General features: G+C 41.1%; 1 protein-coding gene across 1 annotated transcript in view; it reads left to right on the forward strand.

Moving 5' to 3' along the window:
• Positions 1 to 10,090: 10,090 nt before the first annotated feature.
• The window catches only part of LOC101852184, a gene marked incomplete at its 3' end in the record, with an annotated part of 59,940 nt that continues 51,215 nt past the window's right edge, over positions 10,091 to 18,815 (forward strand). Inside the window, 2 exon segments of the mRNA XM_013083699.1 lie at positions 10,091 to 10,259; positions 10,695 to 10,991. Coding sequence (XP_012939153.1) covers positions 10,091 to 10,259; positions 10,695 to 10,991 — 466 coding nt within the window.

Here is an 18,815-nt window from a genome sequence, read left to right on the forward strand (position 1 = left end):
TATGTAGATATTTGTAGATGTTTGTAGATATTATGTAGATATTTGTAGATGTTTGTAGATATTTGTGTCATGACGCGGTGGAGTCAGGCACTTGTCAATTTTTTCGGCATATGGGGTTATTGATATCATCTTAAAGCCTATTCATTGGCCTTCCTTTAGGTGAAAAAAAATATCCATCTGTGTTAATTAGAAGTCGAGTTATTTGTGATTGAAGGAGCTCAGAGTGCCTGGTTTCAGAGGTGAAATGAGCGAGAAAATGGCCGCTAAAATTTAAGAGTCCTTGGAAAGTGCAAATTTACACTTTTTTGGTGTCTTTAATCAACGTTGTTCCATAAATCCTCACATAAAAGTGTTTTTAGATGCGTACAAGGGGTTGAGCCGAAAAACAAAAAATTGAAATAAAATGCCCAAACTGACCGGAAAATGCCGATTTCTCGAATTTCATTATTTTGCCGAGCGCCTGAGTTCACCAAGATGCCTCACTTTTGTAGATGTGTGTTTATGTTTCTTTTCTAGGAAATATAAATAGAGTAAAATTATAGCCAGATGTTATAATTCCTTTTGACACTGCAAAGCTTGCAACGGATCGGATCGCAAAAAGATAAGCATTTTACCCTCGTGGGAACACCATGAACGTGAATCTATTGAGATCAAAGAACTAAGTCAGTGGTTGGCGGGTGCTCGGGTGGGATTTGTTCTTTCTTTCCTATCAAACATCTATCGTCCTTATCTCTCCTCCTTTGTTGTGTTTGTTACTCTCTTGTCACCTCTAATCTTCGTAAAACACTTACTAAAACTAAGCTAACAGAACTAAGTTTGATGAACAGTAGTTTGGATAACTGTTTGGATCACCCTTAAGTCATATATTCCAGAAACTTCGGGTTTCTGCAACAATCACTTCCCTGCACCTATTTATAGAAAACAATTAGTGGAATTATATCTTCTTCCACCCAGAACCCTTAGATCAGCCACCGACAATTTAATTCTTAAAACCCCTTAAGCAAAATTACAAAACATACTTTGAGCGCTCCTTTTTTTTGGGGGGGGGGGGATCCCAGGTCTGGAAAGAGCTCACATATAAAATAAAAATGTGTCCCTACTATTCACATTTTCAAAGAACAGTTGAACCCTTTTTATTCATAAGTCCATACCTGCCATAATGATGAACTGTTGTACGTGTGTGTGTGTGTCCAACCGTGAGACTGAAGAAATTGCGTATGAGAATGAGAGCGAGAGAGAGAGAGAGAGAGAGAGAGAGAGAGAGAGAGAGAGAGAGAGAGAGAGAGATAGAGAGAGAGAGACAGACAGAGAGACAGACAGACAGAGAGACAGACAGACAGACAGACAGACAGACAGACAGACAGACAGACAGACAGACAGACAGACAGACAGACAGACAGACAGACAGACAGACAGACAGACAGAACGGAAATGATTTTCTATTTATATAGAACGAGTGTTTTTAATGAATGTATCTCATCATCATCATCCGGTGCCTTGCCGACTGGCGTGGGCGATCATGGACCTCCACTTCCATCTGTCTTTCGATGCAGCAATGGTGTCTGTGAATGTATCTAGCTAGTTTCAATTTTATATTGACCGTTCGTGAATTTTTATTGTAGTCTATATTTTTTTGTGAATGCATTGCCAGGCTCCCTGGGTGAACGTCTGTTTCTCATATACATTTGTATATATACACGTACATATTTTTATGCATTATACTGTGTTTTACGTACACACATGTCAATTAATGTTTAAGATGTGATATCGTTTTAAATGTAATGCGCGTTGAGCATATTTGTTCTGAAAACGTAAATGCCCTGCGAAAATGCTATTTATGATTGGCCTATGTTGTCTATCGGTTGATCTCCTACTTTGGGGGGAAAGTCCACCACAACCATCGTTGTATCCTGGAATGTTAGATGTTCTAGTTTTCTTAATTAAAACAGGAATAAAGAATGTTTCTTTTAATTCACTCTGTCTTTTCGTGTTCATGCTCGTTTTCTGTCTGTTTTTCATAGCATGCTCCTTAGTAGAGTTGGCTCGGTAGAATTCTGATCCAGATCATTTAATTTTTAGGGGACGAATTCCATAACGAGTGACAGCTATAAAACAAAGTAGAATAGAGGGTTAAGGTTAGGGTTAGGGTTTGGGGTAAGGGTAAGGGTTAGGGGTTGAGCCACGGTTAGTGTTAGGTCTCTTTTATATTGTGTTTGTCGGGTGGTCGCTTGTTACGGAAGTCCTTCCCATTTTAGATCGATTTTGTTCTATTTTTTTTGGTCTATCTACACCTTTGTTGTGCGAAACAGCTGTAGTCAAGTCTTAGTGACTTAACAATATTTCAATCAGTCGTGCCTGGGAAAGGCTACAATAGACCGTAATATGGACAGCGGAAGGAAAACCAGAATTCCTCAATATTAAATTTGCATATCACTATCGCCATTTTCCCCTTAGGTTCCCATATTGTGTAGATTACAATTATCATCACAAGAAAAAAAACTCACGCACACTGAAAGTGACACACACGAACAGTCACATGCACATTCACCGCACTCTATCGCTCTATGTGTAGATCTTTCCTACCAGAAGGTCAGGGGTGTGGCTGAAAGACAGCAGCAAGGCGTGGTCTATCCTGTTCTATTCGGGTTGGCTCCGCCTCCTTAACGATCCAACGGTGCCAGTAGGGGAGTAAAACATGGGGCTGCCCAGTTTGTCACAGGCCGTTTGCCACAATTTCATTTAAGTATTTGAGTATCAATGACATTCATAATTACAGCACTTTAACACTTATTTGTAACTTTAGTTTTTATTTATTCCCCACCTTCAAATTGGTGGTGTAAAGATAGTCCCTCTAAAATGTCAATTCAGCTTGTGTTGTTCAATATTTCTTCCTTATTGTATGCAAATCAAAGCAAATTACTCTCTAAAATTTCAACAATGAATGTTTTTTCGTTAAAAACAATAGAAAAATGAAATCCAATTCATGCAATCAATCATTCATTTACTCTTTTTGAAAGTGCCAGTGATAACTTCCATCATGCAGGGCACAGTCGAGGCCTGTGACAAATTGGCATGCTTCCGTAAAACATATATTATTTTGCACACGTAGATCCATCAACAACTCCAGATTGTTTTGAGATGGGTCCCTTAAATCTCTTTAATCAAGCAAGATCATGATCCCTTCACATTGAACTGCTATAAAATATGTGAGGCGGCGTGGTGGAATCAGGCTCTCGTCAAAATAATGAAATCGAAGAAAACAGCAGTGTTCTCCCTGCTTAACCATTTTTATCAAGTTTTTGTTTTTTGGCTCAACACCTTTTATGTCCATTTACAAACACATTCCTTTGAGGATTTCACCGAAAACGTTGATTAAATGCACAAAAATATAAATTTACAGTTTCCATGGACTCTGCAGCTTTGGAATTTACCAAGCTTTGGCGGCCATTTTCTCGCTAATTTTACCTCTTAAACCAGGTGACCCCCACCTCTTTCAATCCAAAATATCTCCACTTCAATCGAAGATGGATGGGTAGTTTTTTTCAATGAAAGCAAGAAAAATGATCAAGCTTTAAGATGATACCAATAACTCAATATGCCCAAAAATTGACGAGAGCCTGTTTCCACCACGCTGCCTCACATATATTATTGTATAGGACTTTACTTAATTCTGGACACGGGAGAGTACAAAACATTCACATCATGGGAGAAGAAAGAAAAGCGTAGAGATAAAGCAGCAGCTGTACGTCTGCAGCCTTCATCCCTTCTCCTGAATAGAATGATAATTAATTAATGACAACACAGGGGCTGGTGCCCATGGTGTAGAGCTCAGTAGACACCTGGGTGCAGAGACCTGACACTACTGACAGCACGTCCTCCACACAGCTCAGCCACATCAAAGGGCCGCACTTACACTCAACTTTCAGGTACATTGTTCATTGTTTCAGGAAGCAACATCCCTGCATTCCGGACATGTCCATTGATGCTCCGTTGCTCTCTCCAAAATGTCGCTGAAGGCCTTTCTACTGGTTGTGCCTGTGCAAATCTAGTTGAACGTTCTTCTGTTCTTATTTGCAATTTAACATTCCCCAAAACCATCATCCTCTCCCGAGCAGTCCTGGCCTCTGCCTTCCTATCTTCCTCTTCAATCACGTGGCGAGAGAGACATTTCAGGTCTGGTTGAACCGTTCTGTCAACTGAGGTGGTCTCACAGACCAGTCAGCTACATTAAAGGGCCGCACTAACTTTCAACTTTTATCTCAGTCACATCAAAGGGCCGCAATAACACTCAACTTTTATCTCAGTCACATCAAAGGGCCGCACTAACATTCAACTTTTATCTCAGTCACATCAAAGGGCCGCACTAACATTCAACTTTTATCTCAGTCACATCAAAGGGCCGCAATAACTTTCAACTTTTATCTCAGTCACATCAAAGGGCCGCAATAACACTCAATTTTTATCTCAGTCACATCAAAGGGCCGCACTAACATTCAACTTTTATCTCAGTCACATCAAAGGGCCGCACTAACATTCAACTTTTATCTCAGTCACAATAAAGGGAAGTATCAACTTTGATGTCAATTACATCAAAATCGATGGTTGGGACACACCTTCAGAAAGCCCAGCGGAAACATCACAAGACAGTCGCTGCAGTGGAACCAAAGATAGTACATAACAAGATGGGCCACTCAGCCAAAAAAGTGTCCGCCGGACGTTCGCTCTTTGCTTCAGATGGCGCTGCAGTCTGTTTTGAAGATCTCTTTCGTTTTTCCAGAAGAAGAATAGGAATAGCACCTCCTTGCGTGCGCAGATCGACTGCTGTTCATCAGCAGTTCGGGTTCGTTCAGTGCGGAGTTTTAGGTTTTTCTTCATTTTAATTACCTCTCGCCTTTCATTCTAAAGTCAAATTAAACGAAGAAAACAATCACCCTTTCCTCCGGAAGAGGTTTTTTGTCAGCGTAACCGTTTTAAAAAAGTGTTCTTCCGAAATTTATTTAAAATCTTTGATTTTTTAAACTCATGTAGGGTAACTCTGTTCGCAAAAGGTGCGCTTTTGCGAAGAGGGCGCCGCCGAATTTTGAGGACACTTTTTTAATTGGCTCAAAGAGAGAAGTGGCCCCTCTTGTTATGTAGAATCTTTGGTGGAACCCACGGGGAGGCAGGGATGCTGGGATGTTTTATCTCTCTCTCTGCCAAGGTTGGCTCTGATAGGGAGGGTCAGAACAGACCTCGTCCAAAACGATTTAAATTGTGACGTTGGCGGCGCCAAACACCAAGAATCACATACTTTTCTCACACAATGGACACCGTATCAATTATTTCTCTCTTCACGTTCCCAGTAAGTACACTGTCATGTTACAGTTCACGCAATGTAGATCTACTTCCCAAATAACAGCTCACAAACAGAACGATACTCAAGATGAAATTATAGACATAATATTAGTGAGTCTCTAGCCATTCATCTAGACGTTTCCTTTTGCTTGCTATTTATTATCTACTGGGCGCACAAGCAATGAACAAGGGGTGACACTATCGTCTCATTACGTCACTCACGAGTCTTCAGCTCCATTCCCCTTTCTGTGGTACACAGACAAGGTAACCCGACTCGTAGCTAGAAAATAAATGTTGAATAAAAGTAACAAGAAAAAAACGGTAAACAATAAAGAAAATAACTCTTCGCCAGCTACCATCCTTGTGGAGTTGCAACGGGACGTCTTCTTCTTCTTCTTCTTCTTCTTCTTCTTCTTCTTCTTCTTCTTCTTCTTCCTCCTCCTTCTCCTCAAATGTCCGATCTGACCCAGACACGGCAGGACATTGCTGGCCACACATTCCTCTGTTCCGCTCTTTGACAAAAGCTACATGTTTCTCCCGGTCTTCGGCCCTGAGCTGCCTGCCTTCAGTCTAGAGTCACTCTGATGGAGATACAGGCCTGGGGAAACAGAGGAAAGTTTTGATAAATTTGGACGATCTTTTAGCTCAGTTGGTTTCCTGCTGGACCTAGGAGCGACTAGGTTTGAAGAATACCACTCATTTCGTCACACCCGTGCAGTAAAGACTTCCCAGTCATATCGTCACACCCCAAATCCACAACGATTTCGTCACACACTTGCAAAAATCAAACGTTTACCACCTAGAACGCTCAGATCATGAAGTGACAAAACAACCCTTGTTAAACCTACAATAAATTACAAATCATATGGCCAACGCTCTTTTTCATATTTTGCCCATCTCGTTTAGAATAGACTTCCAAAAACTATCAGATAAGCAGAAAATCTAAAAAAAATTAAAGAAAAAACTAAAAACATTTCTATTTTCATCATATTTCGATTAGACAGAATCCATCCAATTTGTAGATCGTCGTGAGTTTGTACGTGCGTATGAATGTACGTATGTGTGTATGTGTGTGTGAGTGCGTGCGTGCATGAGTATGTGTGAGCACGCGTATGTAATACTATGTGCCTATAAAATTGATTTGTAAATCCATAATATGTTTCATGGTAAGCGTATAGAGCATTGCATAAGTGGATATGCGCTATGTAAATGCAATCCATTAGTAGTAGTAGTAGTAGTAGTAGTAGTAGTAGTAGTAGTAGTAGTAGTAGTAGTAGTAGTAGTAGTAGTAGTAGTAGTAGTAGTAGTAGTATAGCGGGTGTGTGTGGAAGGACGGGGGAGGGAGGGGGTGCGAGTGGTTGTGCCCACCTGATCAGCAACACCCACTGCTCATAGCTGGGTGACTTCTGTTGAGTTGTTTAAAGTGAAAGATTTTCCCACAGTTGTCCCTGCCAAGTTTCTGACTTGGTGAGGGGGTTTTTTAATTGTTTTTATTGGTGGAGGGGAGGGGTGGCATAAACCAAACAAGGCATTGCTTGGTGAGCTTTGGTTGTTTTGTGTGGGTTCTTAAGGCTTTCCACCCATTTTGCTTCGTCCCATCAGATATAACAAAACATTATGAGGTCCCGCCTCTTAGATTCAATTGGAAGTCAGAAGTACGGGTGAGGTCCTGCACTAAAGTAAAGTTGTTCCAGCATCCGATCAGACATTGGGGATTGCCTTGTTAGTGAGACAACTTCCTGGGCTTTCGGCATATTGTGGTAGGGTGGCCAGTTCCTTTCCACGCCGCCTTTACTTCCCCAACTCGAAATCAGGTACCCATTACCTGCTGGGTGGACAGGAGGGGGCCAATATCGAACCCGTACTTTCCGTTTCGGAGACGAGAGCACTAACCTCTCCGCCACCGCACCCTCTTGGTGAAGTAACAGAAACACAACGGTAATGAAGATTATGTTATCAGAAAAACATTTATTGTATGTAGGAACATGTTCCCTGAGACATCTTTGAAATAGTTGCTCCGCGTCTTTTTTTCTTTTTTTTTCTTTTTTTGGGGGGGTGTTTTACGACATGGGTCATTTGGGTAGTAATTAATTTTGAATGTTTGCCCGCTAGACGGCCGAAATCTACTCTTATCCTTTTTGGGGCCACCAAGCAATCTTTATACGGGGTGCCCATTACGGATGGGGTCGGCGGGTCGGGCTGATCGAACGACTCGGTCACCATGAAAACGAACGTGTTTGTTTTCATGGGTAATGGGCTCGCCGTATGAGCGATCGCAACTACGTACTCGAGATTTTTTCGCCCTTATCCGAGAAGGCTATGTGTTAGATCTCACCTACCCTAAGATCGCTCTGCGTCTGAACCAGTCAAAGTTAGTATGGCGCATGTAAAACGAGCTGTTGAGATGTTATTGGAGCTTCAACACTCATCTCTGTCTACATTGTCCTAGAAAAACAAGTACCATAGTTTGGAAAAACAAAGAAAGCTAAGAGTGACGAAGGGTTTGCTTATTTAAAAGTAATCCATCGTTGAACAAATAAGATGTTGTCAGAATGTATAAGGGGCTATAGATCCAGCTATCATTAACTGCCGACCTTGTAATATTTTCGAAATACACAAAGACGACAAAAATCAAATATCAATCGTATTCATGTTCCATCTTCGTGTTTTTAAATTCTAATTGGTGAGAAAATATGTTATAATTGATACGAAAACCTTGTTAGTGAAACAATGCTGTTGTGGTTACAACTGATCCCATCAACTCAACGTCTCGTCGTAATTTCCCGGGGTAGAACTCCCCTGGCTATTGCCGCTGTCGGATCTGTAATCTGGCCCAGAGCTAACAATTTTTTATTGACGTGTTATTATGAAACCCCTCCGCAGTGCGTTCGATACGCCAATTTGTTTGAGAAACTTCGCGATAATTGTCAGAATGGAAGTTTGCACACGACCTTTGAAAATTCTATAACAAACGACTCGTTAGAGGATAAGACAGTTTAGAGAAAGGGTATTGAGATAGATGGAGTCAATACTTATTCCAAATTGAATCATATAAATTTTCATTCGTTACATTAGGGGGGTCAATTACTGAGCATTTATTGATCAGATAAAATACCCAGAGGTTCGTTTAAAAGAATATGCTCCTAAAGTCAAGAGAGAACTCTGAACGAACAAGTAAAATACTGTTTCTAAGGTAGGCCAAAATGTTAAAGAATTTCATTGTCTATCTTCTTGATTTAGTCAAAATAGAACATTTAAGAAAATAAAATTAGAGACTTTTCGAGAAACACTTTGGCTGTTTGGAAAAATTAATGAGAAAGTGTGAGAGTTCAAGCAGCTCTCTTTCAAAGTCAGAGCAAACTGCATGTCTCTTCCAGCCGCACAATACGTTAGCGTTACTTGTTCATATCTTGTTGTTTGAGTTTTATATAAAATGTTTTAGGCCTCAAGGTTAACTCCGACACATTTGGTGTAACCGCTAGTCTCTTCGCTGTAGCTCGCACAGGACGTGAGTTCCATTCCTATTTGGAATTATTTTTGCCAAGCGTTTCCGTCTGTCTTCAGGCATGATCTCTTACTTTGAAAAGTGTTTCCGTCTGTCTTCAGACATGATCTCTCACTTTGCCAATTGTTTCCGTCTGTCTTCAGGCATGATCTCTCACTTTGAAAAGTGTTTCCGTCTGTCTTCAGACATGATCTCTCACTTTGACAAGTGTTTCCGTCTGTCTTCAGGCATGATCTCTCACTTTGAAAAGTGTTTCCGTCTGTCTTCAGACATGATCTCTCACTTTGACAAGTGTTTCCGTCTGTCTTCAGGCATGATCTCTCACTTTGAAAAGTGTTTCCGTCTGTCTTCAGACATGATCTCTCACTTTGCCAATTGTTTCCGTCTGTCTTCAGGCATGATCTCTCACTTTGACAAGTGTTTCCGTCTGTTTTCGGGCATGTTGTAATATCTTTCAATTTGTTTTGGCCCTGTCCGGCAGGACTGAAGCAGCCTTCCCTCTAGAAGACCTAAATAGTATCGATATGAACACTAAACATCTACAATTACACAGTTATATCGATTTTAAACTTTTCTGCTCGCTGTGGTGATCCAAAGATTGACAGATAATGGTAGACAGCGTGAAAGACGAACAGTTCCAACTGTGATCTATAAGACTGTATAAATCAATTCAGCTTCAAGTTGGGATAATTAGAGAGTATCTGACTCTCTCTACCTTAAAGTCAAAGTAGCTTGAAGTACAAGGAGCGAGAGAATGGGAGGTACATTTATTGGTGGGGTGGAAAAGGGGGAGGGGGGGTCGTACATCTTTCTGAGGAATCTACCGCCGTTAAAAATGACTACTGCACTGTTTTGTACAATAGCTAATATCAATAATATAAGACAGTGTAAAACAATGATTCAGCCTGCAAGATCTAAACAGAAACATGTAAAAAATACATGAACATAACTGTTGCTGTTAAAGAAACCCTTTTGTTTGCTTTAAAGCGAGTTTTTACCTGTTCTTTTTCAGAGATCGGTGCACAAAGCTGTGCCTCATACCAAGAATTTGGAGGAGTCACTGCACATAAGGAAAACGCAGGAGTCGTTATCTGACAAAGAATGAAAACAATATAACAAGGTGAAACAGACTCTTCCACTCTTGCCATTTAAAAGAAAGCATAGTACGCAATGCAGCTCATAGGGATTGCAATGTTTAACGCTACGACAGAGGTCGAAGAAGGAGAACGTGTCTCCTATAGGTTTGGCGTCATGACGCCAGCACAGTACCACGTTCTGTTGCAGGTCGCACAAGGTCCCTGGATGATCCTGGCAGCCTCTGGAGTTATCTTCAACTGCCTAAACCTGGCCACTTTCATCAGGATGGGCCTGAAAGATTGTGTCACAGTCTCGTTTTGCTTCCAGTCTGTGTATGACCTCTGTACTTTGATTGTAAGGAGCGTGCATTTGTTGTCCATACTGTTAAGAATTCTCATCGTAGATTATGGCATTTACTATAGACTGGACCCTTTTGTTGTCACTATCATGTGCACTCAGCTCCGTAGCTGGTTCTACACTCCCTCGGTACTCACCACGACATTCTTGGCAATAGCCAGGTGTTTGTGCGTTTACAAACCACTAAAATTTAAAACTATTCTGTCGACGAAACGAACCTACTGGGTTCTCTTTTCTTTTCTAGTCTTCGCCTCGATCATCCACGGATTCCGTTATGGGGGTATGGAAATCAAAGAACGGTTCAGTTCTTTTTACAACAGGACCCAACTGATGCTAGTTCTGACCAGTTCGTTTCAAGACCGGAACAATGTCGAAGATATTATAGGTCAATCTTTTGTCACATTCTCTACTTTTGTCATAGTCCTGTTTAGCGTGTTTATCATGAAGCGTAGCCTTCAACTGTCGGCACAGTTTCGCCTTCAAAGTACCGCGCGGGGCATCGAGGAGGACGCGGGTCAGAAATCAGCGTCCCTTGGCGGGAAAGAACTTCAGGCCTTAAGACAAGTCTACGTCGTCTGTTTGATATTTGTCGTTTGCAATACTCCTAGGATTATCATTTTCGCGTGTGCGGCCTTAATTCCCGGTTTCCAGCTTGAAGGCTTGTTCCAGTACACATTGATGGCCTGCTACTGTCTCCGTTTGACCAGTGAAAATGTCAGTATGTCGGTTAATATCTTTGTGTACTATAAGTTCAATACAAATTTTCGACGTATCCTTAAGCAGACTTTATTTTCAAAAAAGACTAAATGAAGTTTCAGACAACATCTGATGTCGGGGTCGTGTGGTCCATCGTTTTTTTTTCTTCTCTCCTCCACTCACTGCACCTTCTGAAATAATCTTTCCAAGTTCACTTGGTCGAGTAATGTGGCCGTGGTGTGTTAGCTTTGTGATCTCCGTTGTTGTAAGGATGTCATCTCGGGGGGGGGTGTCACTATTGTGCTGTATGGTCTGGGGGACTTCTTTATGGTCGTGAAATAGAGAAGAACAGATAATTTTCACCTAGGGCTCGATATTCCCATACCATAAGAATGTGACAGTAAACTCTGTGAAAAATAGAAGTATCATGAACACTTTGTCAGTTGAGAACATCCGCAACACAGGCAAATACGACCTTACAGCTAGTAACTGAGTATTCGTAAGTTTTCTAGAATCAGCCACACCGGAATAGTAAGTATCTTCCAATATACATAGTATTCACAGCCATGGGGTGCCGCCCTGGCTCATAACTTGACATAATTTAATGACACGTGACTGCTCTCATGCACGCGTATTGTCAAAGATAGCCCATGCCATTCTTTGATGTCGTCGGGCCACATTTTGTGTTGTCCTCCCTTAACCCTTGTGCCTCATGTCTTGCCTTGGAGAATTTTCTTCAAAATTATTTGATGACGTTTTATACGACCGGAGTATTGTTCTTTTCTCTGCTTCATTTTGTTGTGCAAGATTTGTCTTGTAAGCTGCTTTCATACCCCACACGTTTGGTGCCCCCTGTAAAAGGCCAAAGACTTCTCTGGTGGAGATCTTTCTACCTGGAGACGAATCACAGCGCCAGATATGGACCATAAAATCCTTGCCAAAATCTGGGATGAAAATTAAATATAGAAGATACCCAAGAGTTACTTAAGCTGTGAATTTTGGAGGCCTGTATTTTTCTCTCAAGCTCTACTGTAAGGGTGGTCGTTCGTATCAATTAAATAATGCTTACAAAGTAATAGAGAACACCAGTGCTGGAACTAGTCGTATGCTGTACTTGGTTGTGTTATTCTCAATGTTGTCTGAGAACCGTGAGTACATTCTATCACGTGAGTTGAGTGTTATGCTCCGGCATGGAAAGAAACTAATAAGTCGCAGCGAATTGATTTGGTTGCTGTAATAAAATTATGATAACATGGAATCCAGTGAAAAAATAAATGGTGGTGTTGTCCCAACCCAGAAGTCTGTGATATGGCATGAGGTGAATTCTGTTTGATGTGTTGACTGAGGGTCTTTAAAAAAAAGAAAGAAATATATTCATACTTCGATTCAGGTGGTTGGTTTGTTCATGTACGTCGAATTGTGTTACTGTACAGTGCCTTCCCGTTTGGAGAAACTTTAGTTACTCTTTTTTCTCACGGGGTGGGGGGGGGGGTTGGAGGTGGTCTGAGTGTTGTGGAGGGGGTCTGTGTTGGTGGCTTGAATCCCCTGAGAGAGTTCACGTGTAAAAGTTAATGTTGAGCCCTCTTTCTTAATGTGGTGACATGTGGTGAAATGTTATAGGTTTAACGCCGTATCAACACTTTTAAGCTTCTTCATTAAAGTTTATTAAAAAGTGTCTTTGGCGCAACACGTTACGGCGTCTCATTCGTGGCCTTTTTGTATGTGGAAAACCTGGATGTGTGTGCACTAGATCGAGTAGGTTCTGAGTGGAGGGATAAAGTTTACTGTTACCGTTCAAGGTATGTTATGGATGTCCACTCATCAGTACACACACTGCAGGCCCAGCGTAGTCTATGAATCTCAGGTAAATGACACTTGGTCCGAGATTTTATATATACATGTACATGAATATATATATATATATATATATATATATATATATATATATATATATATATATATATATATATATATATATATATATATATCCGATACCTCAGTGCTTTCTTGTCATCTCTCTTTTTTTACAGTGAAAATGTGACTTCTTCTTCTTCAACTCACTCTATTTTATGAACAGTTTTCACTTTTATCAAAGATGGAGATTTGACACGAAAGCACTGAGGTCGAGATATATTGAATAGGTTTATCGCCCCTCGCAATACTGTAAGATTATTTAAGACGCAGGACCTTCGAATTTAACAGCCATCTCCGATAGGACAGAGGCATTTGGAAAAACCTGTGTAAAGTGCAAGTCCCAAGGACACAACATCGGACTGGGATTGGTTTCGTACCCCGAAACCCTCAATCTCACAAATACGAGTCCGGTAGTTTAAGCACTAGACTACAGACGCTATCTTGGTCAGAAAGAACGGTTGTAAGTGTATACGTTTTACAAAAACGTCACAATGATAACTTTATTTCTCGATCAGAATAAAACGTTACCATTTCACAAGATAAACCCACGCGTGTTTGTTAACATCCAAAAACCGTCTATTTTGAGGGTAGAACATTAATTCATTGTGCAGGGTGTCCAAAAATTCGCGCATCCCATCCTGAAACATACGTATTGGTACAGATGCTCAAATTGAGCACCAAAAAGCTGTTTTTCACTTGCCTTGTGGTATCTGGATGGATGTTGTGACACTTAATTGTGATTGCATGTCTCAATTCGTCAAGAGAGCGTGGACTGAGGGGGGGGGGGGGGGACATATTTTTTACTACGGTGCGCAACTTTTTGGACGCGCTATTGACACAGTTCACGTGACCAAAGAGTCTACATAACAAGATGGTCCACTCCTCTCTTTGAGCCAATTAAAAAAGTGTCCTCAAAATTCGGTGGCGCCCTCTTCGCAAATGCGCACCCTTTGCGAACAGAGTTATCCTACTTGTGTTTAAAAAAATCAAAGTGAAACTAACAAGTTTTTGAATAAATAAGAATTCAAATTTCGGAAGAACGCTTTTTTAAAATGGTTACGCTGACAAAAAAAAACTTGCTTTCTTCGTTTAATTTGACTTTAGAATGAAAGGCGAGAGATCATTTTTTTTAATTAAAAAAACCTCCGCACTGAACGAACCCGAACTGCTGATGAACACGCAAGGAGGTGCTATTCCTATTCTTCTTCTGGAGAAACGAAAGAGAGCTTCAAAACAGACTGCAGCGCCATCTGAAGCAAAGAGCGGACTTCCGGCGGACACTTTTTTGGCTGAGTGGACCATCTTGTTATGTACGATCTTTGACATGACTAACGAGGCTGACTGCTTCAGTCCTTTCTGTGAGGACCAACCCGGGCTGTACAGGATTCTATGTTCACACAGGAAGATCGCGACATTCTCGGTACAAATTAGTCCTTGAAGGTAATCAAACTCGTTCGTTTTGAGTGCAAAAACTTAATTATATCTCATGTTGACTGAACATTGTAATTAAATCGACAAAATTGAGATCATTTAGGAGGTGCACTACCTTGTCTCTACCTGCCAGGTCCAAGCCAAGCAGGAAAGGATACGACATTCAAACAGACAGAAATACTCGATAAAAAGCCTCTCTACCCGGCAGGAAAACCTTACAAGATAAAATAATATAGTATACATCAGTCAACCCAGAATGGAATTTGTTCTAAAGTGACATGCAGAGGTATTCATATTTTTCTTTTGGACCACTTCTGTTGAAAATTATTCTCAAAACTCTTGCAAAAATTTTTACGTGATTTGAACACAAAGAGACCTAAAAAGGTGTCAAGAGGAAAGCCAATACTTTTATTATATACATAAATTGCTTTCAATTCTGCAAGATATATCCAAATTTCAATAGATCCTGTCGATGTATAAATGAGATATGCCTTTTATGGCATTACATACTACAAGACTACAAGAGTGTCGGATAGGAAGAAAAAAGAGAAAAGTATCTATTTTACTTTATACACATGTAAATCAACATTAAAAAACTAACAGTTTTTGCTATATAGGCTGAATTAGAAATGACTAAAATGTACAAGCAGTATTTGTGAATTTTAAGCTGACCGATAAAATTTTATGCGGAAAAAACTCTCTAGGACCAGTACAATAATATTTACAGACTACTGCTGAGGATCGGATACGAGTTACCAAACCTTATGATAATCTAGAAGACGGTTTCTATCATCTCGCAAACATAGGAGAGTGTCACAAGCAGTACACAGGGATCTGGTTTTCAATATTGATTAGTTTTTATAATAAAGTTTACAGTTTTTTCTTTGACTTGATTTGACCATGCCTGATATGATTGTGTGAACCATGAATACTTTTGGCTTTGAAGCAGTATGGAATTTCAGCGTAATCATCTATCTTTGCCAACTGCCTGATCAGTTCTGTAAACGCAAGTTGATTATATTAGATCTATACTCTTTAGACCTCTTTTGTTCTTCTAAATCTGGGGTTTGAATTTCCCAGCCCTGACAAAGAATAGCTGCTTACTCTTCCAATGTCTAAAAAGGGAGAAGAGATTAGATCTACTTGATACGATAGTAAAAAAAAAAGGAAAAACACCATAAAATCTAAGATCGTCAACATAAGCATCAGCTGACGGGCTTGATTCTCATCTTCATTAGACTCAGGGGGTTCTTTATCCTCCCAAAGCTCCTCTTCTCTTGAAACATTTGCAACTTCTTCGCCAGAACTGCATTCTGAAACTATCATTTTATTTGTGCTGAGCAGTGAGCAGCAAAGTTTACGGAATTCAAAATGGCGGACCGAAAGGTAGATGAGCGTATAGATCTGTCTTTGTTTCGATTGAGGTTTTTGTTAGAAAAAAATGCATTCTTTTAAAAAGTTTCGGTTTCATCTGCTAAAGAAAGGATTCATCTTTTAAAAACACGAATTTTGATACCCAACAAATACCAGATTATTATGAAAATTACCGCTCGCAAACTCATCGACCACCGTGGGTCGAAATCCTGAGTTTAAAAAAAGTTTGAGGGTTTAAAAAAGTTAAGTGCAGCTATGCGGCTGGTTTTGATTCCTAGTTTCAGCACGCTACCAAACCACAGTGACACTACAGCATTGTTGTCTCCTGATTACAAAGTATTAGATTTCTAGATGTTCCTCGGAGGAAACCAAAATCAGGACAAGGGACAAAAAAACAAAACAAAACAAAACAAACCATTCCCTTCTGGGGTCTAAACTGGGGCCGATCTCAGACTTAGGACTGCTGTAAGGCGAATTCAAAAGAGCTTTTGTTTTCTTTTGAAAAGTGGGGGAGTGTAACAAGGTCTTTTTGTTTGGGTTGTTTTTGTTGTTTGTTTTTGTGTTTGTTTGGGGGGGGGGGGTTGGGGGGGGATTGTTATTGTTGTTTTTAGTCCTAGCTTTCTTTTTGTTGATGATTTAATGAAGGGTAATCTAAACGAAATATATATTAAGTAAGACGATGAAGACCGAGTGCCATGGTAAAACAAACACACAGGTCGCCACCACTTGGAGAACGAGCGACGCTTCTGTCACAAGTTCACGTCAACGTCCATTGTCACTTTGTTACAGATGAGGTAAACAAAACAGTGACCAGTCACCTCACACACGATTTGTGCATGAGTTGTGGGCGGGGCTTATAGGTTGAGACGGATCACGCTTCCCTCACCAGCAGTTGAAAAGTTTTGGTTAGGCCTAGGCTACCCATTGATCAACTTGGGTAAACAGTCATTGGAAGGACTAACAATAACGACAGTTGAATGGATTATGACAGCCCGTCCACAACATGAGGGGGCCTATTCAAAATTTTTGACAAAGCATCGTGCAATGAATGACCACGCCTGGCCATCTGAGGTAGGTACATTTGACCTTGGGTAGATAATAAAAAAGGGCCGTGGCCGCATTGGACAGGTGGCCGTTTTACACAGTTCAATTATATTGTATAGATCTAGAAAAAAACGCGAGCGGGGAAGGGAAAGTGGCCGTTAGTACAGGTAGCTGTATCATACAAGTGGCCGTCATGGCAGGTTCGACTGTATTTTGCACACGTCCCAGAGCTTTTCACCATTCAGTCCACTCCTTCCTGTGCACCCCGTGATGTTGACACAAGCGCTGAACGCACGGAGTCTCCATCTTCTCATGCGCCTACTGAGCGGAAGTTGTGGGCAGATAGACAGCTTTAGACAAGTTGCAGTAGGCCTAGGCACAACGAGGAGTTTCATTATCTCTGCCCTTGCCAAAATGTAACAATCTAGAAGATTATTGTTTAAATCTACTTTTATCTTGTGTGTCTTCCGTACCAAAACGGTTCCACGGTAAGTATCTTGAAATGTAGGTCTAGGTTTATCCTCGAACAGCAAACACCACCACGTGAGCATAGACATGTTGCGAGCTTAGTGACTTATAAGACAGCTTTATGTTTGTTTTTTGTTTTTGTAAAGTGTTTTACGGCGCTCGCATCTGCATAAGGTCATATGAGCGCGCGGGACACACCTAATATTTTTTTCTGTTGGTAGGAAATTTTGAATTTTGCCCGGGTGGCGGCCGAAGCCTACTCTTATCGATTTTCGACCACCAAGGGATCTGTTACGTGTGCAACTTGCACACGGGCCCTCCGAGATTTTTCGCCCTTGTCCGAGAAGGCTAATTGTAGATCTTTCCTACCAGAAGATCAGGGGTGTGGCAGAAAGACAGCAGTAAGGAGGAACCAAGGAGTAGCAGTAGAAAGGCTGCAGAAAGAGTCAGGAGCCCAGAGGAGGGGGCAAAGGAGGTGAGGGGGTGGGGGCAGAAAGTGGAAATGAAAGCAGACTACAGAACATTGCTAGAGAGCAGGACAGGAGGTGAAAGAAGACAATTTTAGAGAAGAAAATGTTTCAGTCGCTACCCGGATTCGAACCCGGGACCTTTGAATGAGAGGCCAACACCTTAGCCTCTAGGCCACGAGAGCCCCCAGACAGCTTTAGACAACTTGCACTTGCAGTAGGCACAACGAGGAGTCTGGCGTCGGTGGTCCAGTGGTTAGGCTACCGGACTCGTAATCGAGAGATTGCGGGTTCGGGGGTTCGAGCCCCAGCTCGGTCCGACGTTGTGTCCTTGGGAAAGGCACTTTACACGAACTTCCCACTTGGCTCGGTCCTATCGTTAAATTAGGAGGTCCCGCCCCTTAAATAACCTAATAGTGTTGATAGGGGCGTTAAACCCATACCACTTCACAATTTTTTTTAAATAATAATAATAAAAGATAGCATTTGTATAGCGTATATCCCCGCTCAGCAGCAGGCTCTATGCGCTTTTACACTATATTATTACCCCAGCAGAACATAGAACACTTCGAAACATCCTCAGCTTCACGGGAAGCATACAATGCTTTTTTCAAACGAGGAATTTCATTATCTAAATGTAACAGACGGTAAGTATCTAGATCTAGAAATCTAGATCTATCCTCGAACAGCAAACACTACCTCGTGGCCATAGACAAGTTGCGAGCTCAGTCCTACATGTGACTTACTCCATTATTTCCGGTTTTGACGTTAATCAGTTTGGGAATACTAGATTCTAGATCTAGAATCTAGATTTGAGTTGGAAAAACGAGAATAGCAGAAAAATAAATCTGAAATCCTAGGGAGTACGGGCATCAACCGTGATAATTTTCTGTCCAAAGAGAAGATCTTTCAACAGCCTCAGTATCTGTGACAAACTTTAGAATCTACCAAAAGTTGGAAAATTGGGTTAATAAAACAGTGAAGAATCATCCCATTTTTGTGTAGGTCGTGCGTATCAGTATCATACAGGGTGAATTTCTGACCTATTGGGAGGGACTCAACATCCCTTTTTAAGGACTCCCGGGCGAGTGTTGAGTTCCTGCGTGCTGTCGGCATCGCTGACCGTTTATGAAGCCACAGCGCCAGAA

The sequence above is a fragment of the Aplysia californica genome, unplaced genomic scaffold (assembly GCF_000002075.1).
Source record: "Aplysia californica isolate F4 #8 unplaced genomic scaffold, AplCal3.0 scaffold00250, whole genome shotgun sequence".
NCBI classification, from domain to species: Eukaryota; Metazoa; Mollusca; class Gastropoda; order Aplysiida; family Aplysiidae; genus Aplysia; species Aplysia californica.